The sequence below is a fragment of the Peromyscus leucopus genome, chromosome 3 (genome assembly GCF_004664715.2).
Source record: "Peromyscus leucopus breed LL Stock chromosome 3, UCI_PerLeu_2.1, whole genome shotgun sequence".
Classification (NCBI taxonomy): domain Eukaryota; kingdom Metazoa; phylum Chordata; class Mammalia; order Rodentia; family Cricetidae; genus Peromyscus; species Peromyscus leucopus.
In genome coordinates this window covers 4796490-4816067 of record NC_051065.1, presented here as the reverse complement: position 1 = coordinate 4816067, position 19578 = coordinate 4796490, and the positions used below count along the sequence as shown (strand labels likewise).

The 19578-nt window shown below is 39.5% G+C and overlaps 1 protein-coding gene across 2 annotated transcripts in view; it reads right to left on the bottom strand.

Annotated features, from left to right (window-relative positions):
• Aass (aminoadipate-semialdehyde synthase) overlaps nucleotides 1-19578 on the bottom strand; it is a 55220-nt gene that overhangs the window by 21709 nt on the left and 13933 nt on the right. For both annotated transcript variants that reach the window (XM_028872999.2, XM_028872998.2), the window contains exons 5-11: nucleotides 15871-15938; nucleotides 15624-15770; nucleotides 14000-14078; nucleotides 13756-13883; nucleotides 11151-11299; nucleotides 9788-9910; nucleotides 9317-9428 (exon numbers count right to left, since the gene is read on the bottom strand). In XM_028872999.2, coding sequence (XP_028728832.1) covers nucleotides 9317-9428; nucleotides 9788-9910; nucleotides 11151-11299; nucleotides 13756-13883; nucleotides 14000-14078; nucleotides 15624-15770; nucleotides 15871-15938 — 806 coding nt within the window. The remainder of the gene's footprint in view (nucleotides 1-9316; nucleotides 9429-9787; nucleotides 9911-11150; nucleotides 11300-13755; nucleotides 13884-13999; nucleotides 14079-15623; nucleotides 15771-15870; nucleotides 15939-19578) is intronic.

The following is a 19578-nucleotide window of genomic DNA, read 5'->3' as shown; positions in this document are numbered from 1 at the left end:
TCTCTACCATTCCTAGGTTAAGGTCTAGAACTCGTACTCAAATAAGAAACAAAACTTTCCACAGGAGATGCTAGAAACAGAATGTAAACCTGTTTTCATGTATCTGAAGCAGATAATCAACAAATACCAAGGGAAACAAAACATCCTTGACATTCCAAAGCCTATGCCCTTTAATACCACAGAGTCTGTACAGATGTTAAGTCAATAGCAACAAACAAACAAAAATGTATCAATAAAATGACTCCTAATAATATTCTGCTGTACTCATAGATCAGTGCCTTGCTTGGCCATCATCAGAGCAGCTTCCTCCTGCAGCATACAGGAACAAATACAGAGACCCACAGCCAGATATTATGCAGAGTGAGAGACTTTGGAACATTCATCACTAACTGGGACGTTTCCATCAAGTCCTTCCCCACAGGGTTCAGGGAACCCTGTGGAAGAGGAGGCATAAAGAGTGTGAGAGCCAGAGGGGATGGAGGACACCAAGAAAACATGGCTCCCTCTATCAACAAGACCAACACGCATATGAACTTGCACAGGGTCTACATGGTTCTGCACCAGGTCCTTTGCATATAATATTATGGCTTCCAGTTTAATATTTTTATGGGATTCCTGGGTGTGCAAATGAGTGGGTCTCTATTTCTTGTGCCTTCTTTGGGGCTCCTTTCCTTCTGTTTCTTTCATCCCATTCTGACATGGTTTTTGTTTGTTTGTTTGTTTGTTTTCTCTTCTCTTATTTCACTGTTTTAGTATTATCCCTTAGAAGCCCATTTTCTAATGGGACAGAAAGGCAGTGGATCTGGATAGGAAGGGAAGTGGGGAAGGACAGGAAGGAATAGAGGGAGATGAAACCATAATCACAGTATATTGAGAGGGGAAAATCTATTTTTAATAAAAGGAAAAAAAGGATTAAAAAAGAGAAAAAGTGAGAGGAGAATAGAGTAGTACATAAACTCTAAAATAGCTCCTGCTGCAGCTCATGTGTCTAAACACTTGGTCCTCAGCACTGTTTTTGGAAGATTGTGGAGCTTTTGGGGACTGTCCAGCCAAAGAAAGTGGGTCACTGAGGGTGGACCTTGAGGTCTACTGTTTATCTTTGTTTCTTGTCCTCTCTCTTCATCCTGATCCTCCTAAATATGATCATTCAGCCTCATGCTCACACCACCACAGCAGAGGTTCATTCTTTCTACCATGTTCTGAAATAAACCTTTTTCACTTAGTTGTTTTTTTCTCAAGAATTTGACCACAGCAATGAGAAACGCTATCCAGAATATTGCTACAGAGAAGTGTTGCCTGGACCATAGCTGTCACAGTCCTTTGGAACAAGCTTATTAGAAAAGTATGGAAAAGCATGGAGAGCTGCAGGTTAAGGAGCCCTCAACTATCCATACGCAAAGCTTAAGAGGCCATTCTGATGAGAACTTGACAGACCAAAATACCCATGGGGAAGCATATTGTAAAACTGCGACCATGGGTCTTCAGACAGAAACAGGGCTCTGTCAGAACTGGACCAGAATCCATTTGTGCCACAGTCTGGGAAAGAATCCAGTTGCACATGCTCATATCCAGAAAACTTAACTGAGACCAAACTCAAATGTGGTGGAGTAGGGGCTGGAAAGATGGCTCAGCAGTTCAAAGCACTTGTTGATCTTGCAGAAGACCCAGGTTTGGTTCCCAGAACTCACATAATGGCTCACAATGATCTATAACTATAGTTCCAGGGGATACAGCATCCTTTTCTGGCCTCCGTGGGCACCAGGAATATGTATGGCACACAGAGATACATGCAGACACTTACACACATACAATTAAATAAGTATTTTAAAAAATTAAGTAGTGAACTAATTTGTTGACTGAATGTTACACTGTCTTCAAATTTTTTCCAGAGTATGGTGTGGTTATTACTCACTGTGTTTGTCCATATTTACTGTGAGAGTGAGCAAATGTGGAAAACAAGTTCAATCGCTAGAACCCACACAAAGGTGAAAGAATGGATTACATGTACATACACACATATACACACACATACACACACACCAATATTATAAATAAAAATTTTAAATTAATCTTCAGAATATATCAATTAAACAGAATAAAAGCAAATGTAGTAGCAAGACATGATAAAATACTAGGATAAGCTTATTCATAAGCACAGATGTAATAATCCTAAATAAGATAAACCAATGTAAGAACTCAGCAGAAGTACAGCTAATGGGTGTATATGAACATATGCATGTATGAATGCATATGCACATACACACAACCGAGAGATATGTCAGAACAATTTCCTATAGTACAATTGTTAGTAATAGCCACAAACAGAAAACTAACTAAATGTCAACCAACAGTTAAATAAATAGATATTGACATAGCCATTAGCAACCTGAATTTGGTCATCAATAAAAGATTAATGTATTGTAGCCATTTGTGTTTATTCAATAAATGTAAAGAAAGAATCAGTTGACAGAATTAGTATATCAGCAAACAAAAAAAAACCATATAATCTTGATGAATGCAAAATACATAAAATGTAAGCATTATGATAGTTCAAAAGCCTTTAATATGAATAAATGTCTGAAAGCTTCACAGTAAATGTCAGACTTGCTGATGAGACCGTTCTCTGAAGAAGGGGTGAAGAGAAGGTAAAGTCCGAGGGTGGAGAGAGAGGCTGTACAAGTCCAACACAGATCTGACCACCACAAACTCACAGCAGCTGGCTGTGTGTACCGGCCCCTCTGGTTCACAGGACTACAGGCTACCTGTGAACCAGGTTGTCCTGACAACCAACGATTCTGGCACTAAGGGAGGCAGGGTATCCACCTAAGTGCCCACTGGCCATCAGACCAAATTCTGATGGTTGGTTCCAGCTCATGGTCACACAGATGGCTCTGATTAAACTCTGAAGAATGCTAAACAAAACCAAAGTGAGTGAATAGGGAAAAGAGATGGGGTGGGTCCGGTAGAGGTGGGAGAGACATGGGAGAAGATAAGAGAGAGAATAACTAGAAAACAGTGTACATGTATAAAACTTAAAAAGAACAAAATTTACTAACAAAAAAAAAGATGTAAAGAGACACAAAGTTGCTTATTCTTATTATTCACCAAAAGGGCACCAATAACTTTCAAAAGATAGCAAAATTGTCCAGGGTTAGAAGTCAGGACAGTGGATATAGAACCTTTGAAAGGGAGGACGAGAAGAGCTCTGGAGGAGGAAAGAGGGGTTTGGGGATGCTAACATTTATTTTAGACCCATGGTTCTCATTAAAATGTTGCCATGTGTCACTGTTTTTTGTTTTGTTTTGTTTTTTTATGGTAGAAAGCCAGGCATGTTAGTGTATACCTTTAATCAAGCACACGGGAGGCACAGGCAGGCAGATCTCTGAGTCTGAGGACAGCATGGCATACAAAGCAAGTTACACAGCTAAGGCTACACAGAGAAACCCTGTCTTGAAAAAAATGTGAATTTTAATTTTGAGATTATAATATAGCATCTCTCCCTTCTCATTCCTCTCTCCAAACCCTGACATAGACCCCTTCCCTCTCTTTTAAATCCAAGGCCTCTTTTATCATTTTTATTACATTCACATATGTGTATATGTATATATACATTTTCCTAAATATAATCTACTCAGTCCATATATTACTTGTACGCATGTTTCACTATTATGAATTGCACATCTCTGATACTTTAACACTTTACATTTTATGTAATATAAAAACTTAATATTTGTATTGTTTTAACACTTTGGGGGGGGGTCAAGACAGGGTTTCTCCTGTAGCTTTGTTACCTGTCCTGGATCTCTCTCTGTAGACCAGGCTGGCCTTGAACTCACAGAGATGCACCTGGCTCTGCCTCCCACGTGCTGGGATTAAAGGCGCGTGCCACTGCCACCCAACCTAACAAAATTTTCATTCATGAATGTCTTCATGATGAGTTATACTGGCTAACTCTCACGATGCTTTAGTGCAAATTCATTGAGTTGACTCTTCCGCCCCTCACCACCTGTATGAAATGAACTGCACTGAATGGTAATTTTTATTAAAGACAAGAAGGAGGTCGATGAGATGGCCAAGCAGGTAAAGGCACTTGCCACCAGCCTGAAAACTTGATTCTGATTCCCAGAATTCACATGGTAGAAGACAACTGGCACCTCAAGTTGTCCTCTGACCTCCATCCCACATCTATACACACACATATGCTCCCCAACACACACATGTCCACATGCACATACAAGTGCATATACACAATAAAGTAAAACATATGTCAAAACAACAGAATAATGATGTACGGGGGAATCTGGGGGGAGGTAGGGGAAAGGAAGGGGAGGAGAGGAGAGAGGGAAAAATGCATTCTCAATGTAAAATAAATTAATTAAATAAAAAAGGAAAATACAAGAAAGAAAATAAATAAAACACAGGAAATAGAAAAAAGCACCAATTAACTTTTAAAAATGGCAAAATTGTTCAGGGTTGGAGGTCGGACAGTGGATATGGAACCTCTGAAAGGAAGGATGAGAAGAGTACTGGGGGAGGAAAGAGGGGTTTGTAGATGTTAACGTTGTCTGATTTACAGTACACAAAAACTATAGAAGATCAAGACAGTCAAAACCCCAGTACAGGTGGAGGAAGGGTTCAGAAGGCCTTGTTCCTAGGTGCTATTGGTAGCTGATGGTTGCTGACGGAGGCAGAGTAATTTCTCCTAGGGGATGTAGCCACTGGAAAGGTGTTCATGCTTTAGTAGATGGCTCCCCGCTCAATACATACAAGCAGTACTAATAGGCCTCAGGAGGTTATTTTTCTTAGTTATGAATTAGGAAGGGGGATATATTGCAGGCTTCTGGGCAGAATTGGAGGTGGGGATAGATAAGATCAAAATACATTGTATACATTTTTAAAACAACTATTAATAGTCACATATATCCATAATTAATCAATATTCAACAAGATAAGAGTTGGGCTAAAGTACATATTTTTGCACTAAAAAGGATGGCAAAGCCAGGGATATGCCAGTACTTCTGCCTATTTCAATGCTCTGCTGGAGTCAAGGTGACTCAATCCACTTATTAGTACCAGACAGTTTCCTGTTAGATGTAGGGAACTAAGCTCTTACAAACCATCCCTCCTTTAAATACTAGGTGTACACCCTAGACAAAGCTTAGGCAATAACAAACTGCCTGAGGGGTTGAGAAGGACAGGGGCAGCTTCTTTGGTGAAGCGTTACAACGGAAGAGTACCTACAGGAATAGCTGGGTCTCCCACTTTTGGTGATGTTTTGAGGCCAGCCATGGGCAATGCTCTAGTTTCACTTGCCAACCACATTGACCAAAGCAACTTACTGGAGGAAAGAGTTTATTTTGTCTTACAAGAAATAGTCCATCACTGAGAGAAGCCTGGGCAGGAACTCAAAAAAGAACCCATGGAGGAATGCTATTTGCTGTCTTTCTCACTCATGCTTAACTAGCTTTTGCAGACAGCCCAGGCACACAGGCCCAAGCAATGATGCTGACAGCCATGGGCTGGACCCTTCTACATCAAGTCATAATCAAGACAACCTGCCACAGAATCCACAGAAGAGCCCGATCTGTAGAATTCAATTGAGGTTGCTCCTTTCAGATGACTCTAGGCTGTATCAAGCTGACAATTAAGATGAACCAGAACAAGTGGAAAAGTAAAGGGGTATTGGAAATATATCAGGCCCAGAGCAACCAGACTAGTGTGTTAGGGGTATGAAAATGGCAAATTCAGAGAAAGGGAGGTCAGCCTTTGTATAAGTCTCTTCTCTCTCATGACCCCCAAACTGAGCATGTACAGGCCAGAGTATATTAAACATTCAAAGATAAAAGTCTCAAATTTCTATTTAAACTGGCTTGTTCCACAGATGAGATGTAATTTTCAATAAGAGTCTAAACAAGTGGAGTCTAACCCTGCTTTTAAAAAAAGTTCACCATTTCTCAGAGCAACATCACAATCCAGAATCCCTACAATATAATATTCAAACCATCAAAGCACAGTGAAAATTATGACCTATTCTCAAAGGCAGGAACAATTCAAAAACTTTAATCCTAAATTTACCCAGAGTGTTGGAAGGATAAGATACAGCAGTGTTCACACTTGTCCACAGTTTTGCTTCGCATGGATTTTGTTACTCAGTCAGTTGCAGTATGAAAACAGTCAATAGAAATTCCTGAAATAAACTATTCCTAAGTTTTAAGTTATATATATGGTGATATTTTATTTGTACTGAAATGTGATTTTATTTGTATGTTAATAAAGTTGCCTGGGGGTCAGAGCTAATAGCAAGCCATAGCAGAGCAAGGCGTTGGTGGCACACGCCTTTAATCCCAGCTCTTGGGAGGCAGAGCTAAGCAGATCTCTGTGTGTTCAAGGATACAGCCAGCATGGAGACACACGCCTTTAATCTCAATACCAACCATAGAAGACCTGGAGGTCTGTACAGACAGGCAGTGACGAGGCGGTCGTGTGGTTGGGTTTACAACCAATGAGAAGGCAGAACAAGAAGTCTATATAAAGACAAACACACAGGAAGTAGGTGTCTTGGCTGAAGAGGATAGCTGCAGCAGTGAAGGGTAAGGCTCTTAGCTCTGACCTCTTGGCTTTCTTCTTTGCATTGGCTCTGTGTTTCTTATTTAATAAGATGGTTACTTCTACATATATAACCATCTGAGTAGCAGATGCAATTCTGTGCTGTCCTGCTGCATCTCACTTGACCAGTTTTATCTACATTGTATATCCTACCCACTCACAAACTACTTAGAAGTCATTGTCATTCTCAAATTAACTGTGACGGTAATTTCAGTAGCTTAATGCTAAGTCCTGGACCCTACATCTTTTATCTGACTTTCTGTCATCACACAGACATTTTCATTAAATTATCAACACAAAAGCAAGAAGTGTGTGCAATGCACATGACATTTTGAGAGTGAGAGACTACATTAACACAAATTTTACAAGATTTTTATATAAATTTTATCATTGTCCCTTTTATAATATTGCACCCAGTTTATAAATTAAACTTTGTCACAATTATGCAGGCATAGAGAAGATACAGATGTAGGCTCTAATACTACACATTGTCAGACATTAATTGAGGGGGGGGTCTCAGATATGTTCCCTGAAGATAAGAGGAACTAACATAAAGATCACAGAATGGCTTTTTAACTGTGCTCTCCATAAGAACAAAGAAAAATATACTCATAATATTGAAAGCATGGAGGTGGGCAGTGGTGGTGGCGCACACCTTTAATTCCAGCACTTGGGAGGCAGAGGAAGGCAGACCCACGAATTTGAGCCCAGCCTGGTCTACAGAGAAACTTCCAGGAAAGCCAGGGTCACACAGAGAAACTGTCTCTAAAAAATGATGATGACGATGATGATAATGATTATGATGAAGAAAAAAGCATGGAGATTCTCAGCAGGGAAAAAGAAAACTACCAAAAAACAAACAAACAAACAAACAAAACCCAAAACCAAAAAACCCAAATAACAACCACTCTTCCCCCAAAAGTCAATTCTAGGACTGTAACATCTGAAATTAAAAAGTGCATAGACAGCCTTCCTACCAGGACAGAAACTACACAGGCATTTACAGATCTGAAGTATTCTTCTGAATTCTGAAGGCACCTGCACTCACATGCACATACTCAAGCATACATACATACAATTAATGATAATGATAATAAATATTTCTTTTAAAAAGAAATCTAGTCATCAGAGAAACAATGACAAGGGAAAATGAACATAAAATACAGCTGGGGACATTTACTATTCATTGTTTCCCTAGATATGTGCCATACAGGCACTGAGACATTTATATCTTTAGAATGTTAAAACTTAGGAAGCCATTGAGGTTATATACTACAACTGTAGTAAGACAGACCCATAGGGTAGAGGAAATTGGCTCAGCCAAGGCATGCACATACTGTACTCCTTATGAGTCAACTTGGAGTCTGCCTGAGGGCCTAGCAACAGGAGCTGTCAGAGTTCCTGGTTGCTGTCAGAGTTCCTGATAATGTGGAGTCTGCCTGAGGGCCTAGCAACAGGAACTGTCAGAGTTTCTGATCATGCCCAGCCAATGAGGGATGACCACGCAATACCACCAGATTGCGACACAGACTGGGTGCTGGGAGGAAGGGATATAAAGCCTTCCCCCTTATTAAATAAATGAGTCTGTTGTTTGCCTTCAACTGACTCCCTGTATCTGTGCAGTTGATGCCATACCTTTTCACCCCTTCTCCCAAGGAAGCCATTCGTTAGGATCCAGCAACACTGCAACCACCTAATTTTAGAAATGAATTATCTGAGTCACACCTGAGTCGAAAATCTAGCTGAAGCTGACGTCCAGTCCTACTTGCCATTAGTACTCTCCTAATGCCACTACTTCCTGCAGAGCCAACTCCAGACACACTGCAGACTTAGTACTGCATTGGCACATGATAGACAGTGAGAAACATCTCCCTTAAATTGTCCTCTGACCTCCGCAGGCACATCATGGTGTGAGCATACTGCTGTATGCACATGCACACATACAAACGCATCAACAAATAAATATCTTTCCATAGTATTTCCTAATACACTCATCCTCTTATATCTCCTTGTTAGCCCATTGGTTACTCATAGAAGACAACTTCAGACTAGACATTTTGCTTCCATTTCACAGTGGGAGAGAAGTGGGGAATGAGGACAAAGAGCTGCTGTTCAGAGTTTGGAATCTCTGCCAGAGGTCAATTGTTAGCAGCAAAAATTAAAGCATGGCAAATCTGGACCCAAGATAAACACTGACAGGAGAGTTTCTTTGGTAATGAGGATGGAATCTAGATTACACAGCATTTCAGAATCAATTGCAGGAGAAAAACACCATCTCACCATAAGCTGTCACGGAACAAAACACTAGTGACTGTCATTCAGTAATGTTTTCCATACTTCTGATTGTTCAGACCTGTTAATTTTGTGACAATAAAAATGCCCCAATATAAATTTGTCTAGATAGAAAGGGAATTGAGGATAAAGTAATTTTACCCCACTCCATAACATAAACATCCTAAATAAAATGTATATAATGAGATGAATGTATAACTGTGATTGTAAGCATGAAGTCAGCAATATAATCACAGTCCTCAAGAGACAAGTAACAGATTATGTAGAATAAAATAGACCTGTAAGTACATTTGGGCAAGGATTGGCGTTTCATTTTACAACAGATTTCTTAGATACAGGAGACCAGAACATTCATAAGCTCACTCCATATTTCTACTTAAGGTCACAGAGTTGCCATGGAGGCTACCATTCCCCTTACCATTTCTTCAACATAAGGGTAAAGCATGTCTCCAAAGTATTCTGTAGCCTCAATTGGAAGCTGTGCTGGCAAATTGTCAATGGAACACATCAGAATTCCGGAGCCTTCAACACTAGGAGAAGCAAAATGCTTTATTCAAATGCACAAAATATTACTTGAACATTGTAAATTTTCCCAGCCATTACCCCATTACAATTTGTTTAATTGTTATTTATAGTCTTGAAAAACAAAGCATGTCACTATAAATAAGACTGCTTTCAAACAAATCCTTTTCTTTACTTGGCAACCCATCTCCTATTTAAATGTAACATATATGTATTTAAGCATTAAAATTTCAATGTGTTTTTTCCATTTCTTTTACTGTGTTTGAACACGTACCTACAAAGTTTCACACCTCCATAAAGAACTGAAATGCTGAGTACTTTAAACTAGCACATCAAGGTAAGGCAGCAGCAGCTTTGACAAACTCACCTGTCGTGAATAATATGCTGATCTGCATCATACATGCAAAAGGGTCTCTCTATTGTAGTACACTCGGTCATAAAGTCTATAGATCCTCCTGTATCTGCTGAAATGTCACATATTGCCACCAGTCTGAAAATAACATCAACACTCACATGAGAGGGCGGAATTCTCAGGCCTTCAGGAAGACTAACAATGAATAAAAATAAAATGTGCTTGAAACAAATTGCATTGTGGATGTGAGATATTTTCCGGGCACTTAGAATCTTTCTCCTACAGTTCAGTCTTCAGAACACTGGGTTGTTCTAAGACACAGGGTTCTTTATTTTCCATGAAAAAAAAAATGAAAAAAAAAAAAAAAGAAGGGAAGGAAGCCTTCCAAGTTGTTTTTATGTTTAAGGGGCCCTTCAAAGAAACTCACAGGAACAAAAATAGTAGCACACTCTGACCCATACTTTTAAGAGAGATAAAGTTTGATGTTGCAATAGCAAATGCTCTGCCAAGAGGGGTTCCCATTCCTCATTTTCCAAATATGCAATGCATAATTGCTTTGAACTGAGCACATCCAGGAGTGTGCCCACCTCTGCAAGTCGTGAGGAGTGATCCCTATGCAAATATCTAGGAGTTTCCCCAACCAAAGTCCCTTGCTTTCTTTACTGAGGAAGACATCCCTTTGGAAATTATCCCAAGTGCTCTCCTTACTTACTACAAGCAAGAGAATTTGCTTCACTATCATTACAGAGCTGTGCTTATCAGCTTTGTGCTCATAAATGATCCAACCATTGTGTTCTGTTACCAATGTACCTACTTCATCTAATCTCCTGTTACGTTGTTTGTTGTTCCTAGTGTTCCGTTGGCATTTGCTTCAGAGCAGCAAACAGCCCAACTACGCTTCTCTGAACTTTAGCTTAGCAGAATCCTTGGTACATAAGATGTTTCACAAATATTATTAATTAACTCATTCATTATTTAAGAACTAATTAAATGTCTATTTTATACCAAGTACTTAAGGTCAAGACAAAAACACTCCATCCCTGTTTTTTGGGAGAAAAAATTCCAGTAGGAGAAAGAGCAACTATAAACACAGGAAAACAGGTGATTGTGAATTTCTCAAAACAAAGTAACAAACTAGAGAGGAATGAGAATAATTGAAGAGATTTTTTTGAGGAGTGGGCTTTGGAACCCAACGAGTCAGAAGTCAGTCTCGGGGGCATGGGTAACTGTAAAATGCTTCCAGGAGGTCAGGTCAGACTGTTACTACATCTTTGGCATGCAGGAACACTGTGTTCTTTGGTCCTCTAATAATGGTGATGCAGCAAAAACAAAACAAAACAACAACACAACTTCATTTCTGATGACACATAGTCCTTACTTGTGTGGTAATTCAGGGCATCCTTCAATTGGAACACCTGAAGACTTCACTGGGGCCAGGAGACTCTGAGCATCCTGGCGAGTTAGCAGGCGAGGGGTGTTTTGCTCCCAGTAGATTCCATTAATTAAACAAGTTGTATAGGGTGCAATCTGTGAAGCAAGTTTCATATTCAGCAAAACAGGATATGGCTTATTCTAATACCATGTACTGAAAGAACACTGATTAGAGCAAAGCCCATGACAGATCATCAGTGGTGCTTCTGTGGAACATTTTGTTGTCCAGGTCACCCACCATCTTCTGAGGAAAAGATAATAGTCACCCACCGTCCATTGTAGAATTACTCCATGATAAGATATCAATCTAATAAATGCATTCATATTTTATTCCGTAATATATTGCACAGCTAGGAAAAATAAAATAGCAAAGAATCAAGTGACCCAGAACTCTATTTCCAGTTCAAATACTATAGAATGTAACACTAATCATACTCAACTCCTCTGAACACTATTTCTCTTACCCGCCAGATGGGGGCAGCAGTCCTCAAAAGAATGCTCTGAAGGTTAATCAGATAACCTCTCTGGGGAACTGCTTAGATTTATATAGGTACATACACATGTGGTAAGTGGGTCACTGTCAATTTCAGTACACATCCACATCTAATCACTAATATTTAGGGTTCAAGATAAAATTAAGGGCAGAAAACCAATTAGGAGCTCATCCTTAGGAAGACTACCTCCCATTCTTAATATAGTATTCCTTATTGCCTATGGCCCTTTGTCTAGTAGAATAGTCAGCTCAGAAATCATACATACAAGTAATACTAGACAGACTGAGCAGGTTGTATTTGCATATTTATGCTCATACACACATTATAATTTATATATGTATATATATACATTTATATACATACATATAAATATACCACATACATACATAGAGAGAGACAGATATGAAAAAGAGGCCATGAATTTGATCAAATTACAGTACATGGAGGGGTTGGTGGAAGGAAAGGGAGAACTAAGCAAAATATATGAAACTAAAAAAGAAGTGATGGATCTTTCCAGCCTGCGCCACGCAATAGGCATCTCTTGGGACAACTGGCACAAGCGCCACAAAACAGTGAGTAAGAGAAAGCTCTACCCCTAAAAGCGAAAGTATGAGCTGGGACATCCTGTTGCCATACTAAGACTGGCCCTTGTCGTATACACACAGTCTGAGTTCAAGGAGGCAGCTAAAAGTACCGTGCCCTAAGACTGGATGTGGGGAACGTTTCCTGGGGCTCTGAGTGTTGTACTGAAAAAACAAGAATCATTGACATATCCAATGCATCCAGTAGCAAACTAGCCTGCACCAAGACCCTGATGAGGAACACTGTTCTCTTTGGCAGCACACGGTACCAACAGCGGTTCGAGTCTCACTGTGCCGCTCTCCCTGGCAACAAGAGGGGCAAGCTGACTCCTGAGATTTTGCCTTAGGCAGATTATTCCCTTCTTCCTATCTATTCCTACCTTTTGGATGGAATGTATACCATGCAGCTAACCTGCTATGGTATCTTAGAAATATCCAGCTTGGTTTCTGTTTTATATGGCTCTGCAGCCAAAGATGTTAGACTTGAATTCCAAGTGAGACTCTGGAATTTGAAGTTAATTTGAGTTAAGACTTTGGAACTATTGGGGATGAAATACACATACATTAAATGTGAGGACTTAAGTTTTATGGGACCAGGGACATAATACTATAATTGAAATACAGTTGTCCCTTGAACTCATGCAAAGATTAATAAGCAAAGTCTTATGTTAATGGTATTTAGAAAGTAGAAGTTCCATGTAACCATGATATTAAGAGGTGGGGCCTTTTGGAAAGTGATTAAACTAGATTAAAAAAGAATGGAGTATCCATGATGAATCTTCATGGTTTAATTAGAAGAGGAAAGAGACTACATGGATAGAGACACACATGACCTCCTACGATGATGTGACGCAGCCAGTGGGAATCTATGAAAGAGTCTGAACCATGCTTTGTACTTCAAGCCTCCAAAATGGTAAACTAATAATCTTATTTCTTCAAGCCTCAGGTATTTTACTTTAGTGTCAACTAAGATGCAAGCCGATGTTATGGTTACAATTTTTGGCAACAGGAAGAATAAATCTTCGGAAATGTTGATCAGTGGTAGATGTGAGAACACTAGTTTCATTCCCTAATAATGAAAAAATAACCAATTTTTTTAAAAACTTAGGACACATTTATGTTTAGATCAACCCTCAGAGATATTGCATTTTTGCCAATAGTGCTAACTAGTATAGGCTAACACAAAAACAAGAATCTGAAGAAACTGGTTTAGAACTAATGAGCACATGCACTGTGAAATAGAGACTGTGAAGCCATGAACATGCTCACAGAAACCACCAAAACTACTAAGCAAAGACCACCTCAATCCCAAGTATCAGTAGGAGCCAACTACTAAATCCAACACTTTAAAACCAAAGGACTCGCAGTAATTCTACACAAGAACCTGAAGAATCAAGGACCACATTCACAATTTCCCTCTAAGAAAACAGCTTAGCTATGGTGTGTCATAGGAACCAAATCAAAGCCAGATACTCACATCTGTATTAAAACGACTTTTGTAGCGCTCGGGATATTTCTCATATTCTACAGGATCATACACACCATCTGTTTTCCTGACAAGATGATGATGGCGACTTATCACCGTCCCATACACTTTCCTGTGGTCTTACAAAGAAAGAAGAAATTAGTAAAGTGACAAATGATAACGATTTACGGTGATAAAATATTAACACAAAGACTATTGAAGACAGTAAAAGAGAAGGTCCTCCCGCACTGCTTACCTCCAGTTTTTGAAACTTCTTTTAATTCATGGGGCTCCACATACTCACAAGGTAACTCATTAAAGACTTCTTGGGCTCCCTGTAAATAGTGCATGAGAAAAAGAATCAAACCTCAGTAGAAACATGGCCAACAGATTTCCTGCAAGGATTCACCATTGCGTCGTTCCCCTTGCCCTGTCCTACAACCAGGATCACAACATAGAAGTATAAAAGGGGTGTCCTCTGGTCGCTTACAAGTCAGCTTTGGTTTCACTTGCATTAGAATAGACTCACATTTTAGCTGATTCATCAGGATAGCAAGATGAATTTAGAAATGTGGACCTAGTACAAGTGCCTATTTACTTTTTGATTCACTCTAGAAATTATTTTAAGTGGGAAAACTGTCTACCACAGAAGGAAAAGATGCATGCTTTACAATTTAGCACTAACAGAGGTTCTATTTGTAAAACTTCTGCACTACAGACCTATTTTTTAACTAAAGGTTTCTCCAGGAGATTACAAATGCAGCCTCAACACCACTCCAGGAGGAACCATTAATCCCAGTCTTTATCTTCCTTAGTGTGCTGGCTGGTCTCATGTCAACCTGACATACAACTTGAGTTATCTGAAAGGAGGAAACCTCAATTGGGAAGATGCCTTGTTAAGACCTGGCTGTAAGGCATTTTCTTAATTAGCAATTGGGGGGGGGGGGCGCAGTCCATTATGGGTGGGATCATCCCTGGTCCCAGGTTCTATAAGAAAGCAGGCTGAGCAAGCCAGGGGAAGCCAGTCATAAGCAGCACTCCTCTATGGCCTCTGCATCAGCTCCTGCACCCAAGTTCCTGCCTTGTTTGAGTTCCTGTCTGATTTTCTCTGATGATGAAGAGTGATATGGAAGTGTAAGCCAAATAAACCCTTTCCTCCTTAACTTGCTTCCCCTGGCTTGCTCAGCTTGCTTTCTTATAGAACTCAGGACCACCAGCCCAGATTGGAAACACAATGGACTGTGCCCCCCACCCCATCAACACGAATTAAGAAAATTCCTTATTGACACAGAAGTAAAAACCCTAAGACACTTGGTTACTAGCAAGATTCCAAGCAGTTAATGAGTAAACCACCTATCACCTGAAAGTTAGTGCTTTATATCATTAACAAGGAGTTATCAAAGAAGGAGGAAGGAGGGATGGAGGGAGGGAAGGAAGATGTAAAGGTAAAGGGGCACTTCAAACTTCTAATGCAGTGGTTCTCAACCTTCCTAATGTGGCCACCCATTAATACAGTTCCTTATATCATGGTGACCTCCAACCATAAAATTATTTTCATTGCAACTTCACAACCGTATTTTTGCTACTGTTATGAATTATAATATAAATATCTGAAATGCAAGATATATGATATGTGAACTCTGTAAAAAGGTTGTCCAACTCCCAAAGGGGTCATGACCCACAGATTGAGAACCACTTCTCTAATAGATGACATCAGCTAAAAGCAAAGAAAATGCTTGGACTATTACTTTTCTTTGCTACAGCAAAAACAATGACGACGGCAAAAATATTCCCAATTGAATGGTCATTCATTCTGTTTGAAACGCCCATGAAATCCTCAGCATTTCTGATTGCTTGACAGAGAGGACAGGAGGAGCTACCTTTGATACGTTGCCAGTCCCCGTGAACACAAATGTTAAGGGTCCTATTGACTTTGGCATTAAACCCAGGGATATCTCATAGCCTGCGTCGCGGACAGCCTGCACAGCCTGGCTGCTGTTCCTGTAGTTGTGAGCCATGCCAAGATGCTGGAAGCAAGCACACACAATCCACGTCAGTCCACAAGCTCAAATGCGTTTCTAGGCTGAAAATGTGACGTGTTTCCAAAAAATAAATAAAATCTCTCACCATAAAAGGTGTATGATGTCCCAAAGCAAGGAGCCTTAAACCCATTCCATGTAAAATATTGATCATTCCTGTCACAGAACCAGATCAATAAAAATACCATTAATTGAGTGGAGTTGACTAACAATGCACAAAATAAATTCTGTTCATAGGCATTTACCAGAAGGAATGATACATTTTTCTCTTTGTTCATTTTAAACCTGCTGGGTACCCTAAGGAAGCAAAGATGATAACATTTCAGATTCAGAAGGAACATCAAGACATCTTGTCCTCTACTTTCTACTGTCAAATACACTCATCCATCTACATCCTCACCTGTTTGGTTTTTTTTTTTTTTTTCTAAAACTGGCCCTGATAAGAAGGAAGAAAATCCCTCATCTCATCAAAGGCTAATTTCTCCTCCTGTCTGCAGGTCCCAAAATGTTCTGGCCCTCCACAGAAAGAAATTTATCCTTGAATAGCTCCCTCATAGTTTTTCTCTGTAGGTCCATTCTTACCAGTATTCTAACATACTCCCGCCTCCCATACCAAAAGCAAGCAAACAAACAAACACAAAGTCACCATTTGCCTAGGGATCCTAACATCACTAAACTGGATGGAATTTTCAAATAAGGATTTACTTGTCAGAATTATTCTTGGGCAGTTAGACTGTCTCTTGGATTGACACTCTAGGCCCCTCAGTATCTGACTTGAATGTGTCCTTCCTTCATCCTTCCCTTCCCATCTGATATACTATGTAGCCCAGGCTACTCTTGAACTCACTATGTAGCTCAGGCCAGCCTCAAATTCCAGAGTCTCCCATCTCAGCCTGAAGTGCTAGGATTTCTAACAGGCACAGCCATACCCATGGCCAGAATTAATCTTACTTTCTTTAAGCACCTCTCTGTGTGTATTATACTAGCACCCTCAGGATTCTCTTTGGAGCTCCATTTTCTTCATATCTCCATTTTCCCCTTAGGCAATCTCATCACATACTAAATTTAAGTATTTTTTATATATGGATGATCCCCAAGTCTGTACTTCCGGTAGGGATTCTTGTTTTGATTTCAGGATGTTGCCAATCATCTTTTCTATGCCTTAAGTGGGGTGTCCTTAGACATCTAAAACTCAGCATGCCTCTAGCAATGACCTCATTATCTATCCTCCCTTTGTTTATAGGACTACAATCTTCCATGCCTTTCCCAACACCTGTGCCACATACATAACTCTACCTAGATTTATTTTATCTTTTTGTTGAAGTCAGCTTTTAAAAATAAATTGTTTATATGAAGTAAAATGCAATTCAAAATGTATAGTTTAATAACTATTAACAAATAGTCACAACCATGTATCACAGATCCAAGATGGGAATTATTGCTACTGTTTGTATAAATTAGATTCTTTGGTTTTATGTAAATGAAGTTGTAAGCACATATTCTGTTCTTTGTTTCATTTCAACTAGCATATTTTTTAGATTTACATCAATACTTTTGCCTTTTTGTTACTGCAGTTTCTCATTTTATGGTTATACCATCATCCATTTATCCATTTCTTTTTAAACTGACATTTGTATTGTTTCCAGACTATTACAAATTTCTGTAAAAAATTATTTTTTGTGGCACATACACACAATATGTTACATTGCATTACACATATACAATATGTGTCTAGTTTGAATGGAGTGATATATGAGGGTAATAATGTTTCCCTCATTCCCTATCTAACAAGAACCCCAGTACCCAAAACAGTATTAGCTATTGCCACTGCCCTTGGTTGCAAGCCAGAACTTGAAAGTAAGACTCTATTGCTGAAGACACCATCTACTTCAGACACAGGACTTGAAGGAATCAAGCTGGAACTAGCCTGGAGAGCTCTTCCCCAAGGACTAGCTCTGATAGTATGGGAAGGTGCCATGCAAGCTTCCAAGGGAGAAAAGCAATCACTAGTCCTACCCAGCTGTAAAGTCTGCAAACCACAGCAGTGACTGGCCCAGCAATATATTCCCAATGGTGCAATAGTTCACTTTTATATTAAGAATAACCAACACTTTTATATTAAGAATAACCAACAGCTGTCTAATTGAGCTTAAGGCCTACTCAATCGGAGGGAATGTATGCCTGAAACTGTAAAACTCTCCAACTACCCATGGCTGAATGGTTTAGAGACATTAGAAAAGACCTTACTACTGACATTTTCTAAAACCAATACAATTTCTAACTATGTTCTAAATACTTCTAATTATCCTCACTAAGAGTAGTTCTCAATTCTCATCAAAGAAGCTTTTTTTTTCAGCAGATAAGAGATTATTATGGAGATCCACAATTGGCCAAAATACAGAAAATGAGTGACCGAGCTCTGATTGATACATCTACAGTGTAACCCCTACATTTAAGACTCAAGAAAAATTGTGGAAGAACCAGTGGGGTGGGGCAGGTCATCTGCTGCTAAATAGTGTCTTCTAGACATGGCAGGAAAGCTGTATTTATCAAGTACCAGTTATATGGTTGTTTAAACAAGACCTGCACAGTGACATGCACCAGTTGATATGCCAATGTTATGAGAAAAATTTCATAAGATCCACCCCTAGATGAGGAGCCACAGGGAACCAATGGCTGCTGAGAGAAAAGGAATAGGTTTTCTCCAGGAATGAGCTCCCAGATAGGTCATCCAATCCCAAGTGGTCAACCCAAAATGCATGTACATACAAGCAACACTAAACTGACTCAGCAGGGTGTGTGTGTGTGTGTGTGTGTGTGTGTGTGTGTGTGTGTGTGTGATAATAATTTAAGAAGAGGTCATAGATTCGAGAGGGAGCGTGGGGAATGTAGAAGAGGTTGGAAAAAGAGGGAGAGGTGGAAATGATGTAAATACAGTACTCACGAATGAAATTCACAAAAAATTAAATATTTTAAATTAAAGTAAAATTCTTTTTGAGTCTCGCTATGTAGCCCACACTGGCCTCATATTCATGACAATCCTCCTGCCTCAAGCTTCATGTTTTCCTTTCTAATGAGTAGAATTTACTTAATACTGTAAAAATCAATATTTTTTGCAGTGGTTTCAGCCATTTGTATCTTTTAAAGGTTTGTCTAATTCATGAGTTCATCAAGCTCACTAGCCATAGTACATTTTTTTGTTGTTCTTTCAATGTTTGTAGAGGAGATTACTATGTATTTCTTCTCTCTGTACAGTGCCAACTCCCCTTTTTCTTCATCTAGCTAGATTTTTTTTCAGTTTTATTGATAGCAGAGCTTTATATGTGCCGAGGCTTCCCTGCTTCTTACTTGCTTAGATAGGCTTTAAGCATCCATCAAGTCTCAGCTTCAGATGTGCTAGCTCAAGGACAACCCCCCCCCCAACAGCTATTTCCAGCTCAGTGCCCTTCTTCCAGCAAATATCATTGTCACTATACCTGTGTGTTATCTTGCCTCCATCATTGTTTAAATAAAAGCCACATCCTATTCACAGGCATGGTGTTACTTCTGAATCAATCAGCTTATTTCTGATGTCTTCATTTTCTCTACAGAGAACACTCACCTGGGTAAGTTCCAAATGACCTGGAACAGTAGTCAACAGGGGCTCACCCCTCACTTGGTCAAGAAGATTCCCCTTCTCCCGATTTTCTACTTATGATATCCCATTACCAAACATAACTTTGTTTCTCCAACAGGATCATCTAAAAAGCTAGAATCTATTCCTAGGTATTAACCTTTTGCCTGCTTCTTTTTCTTG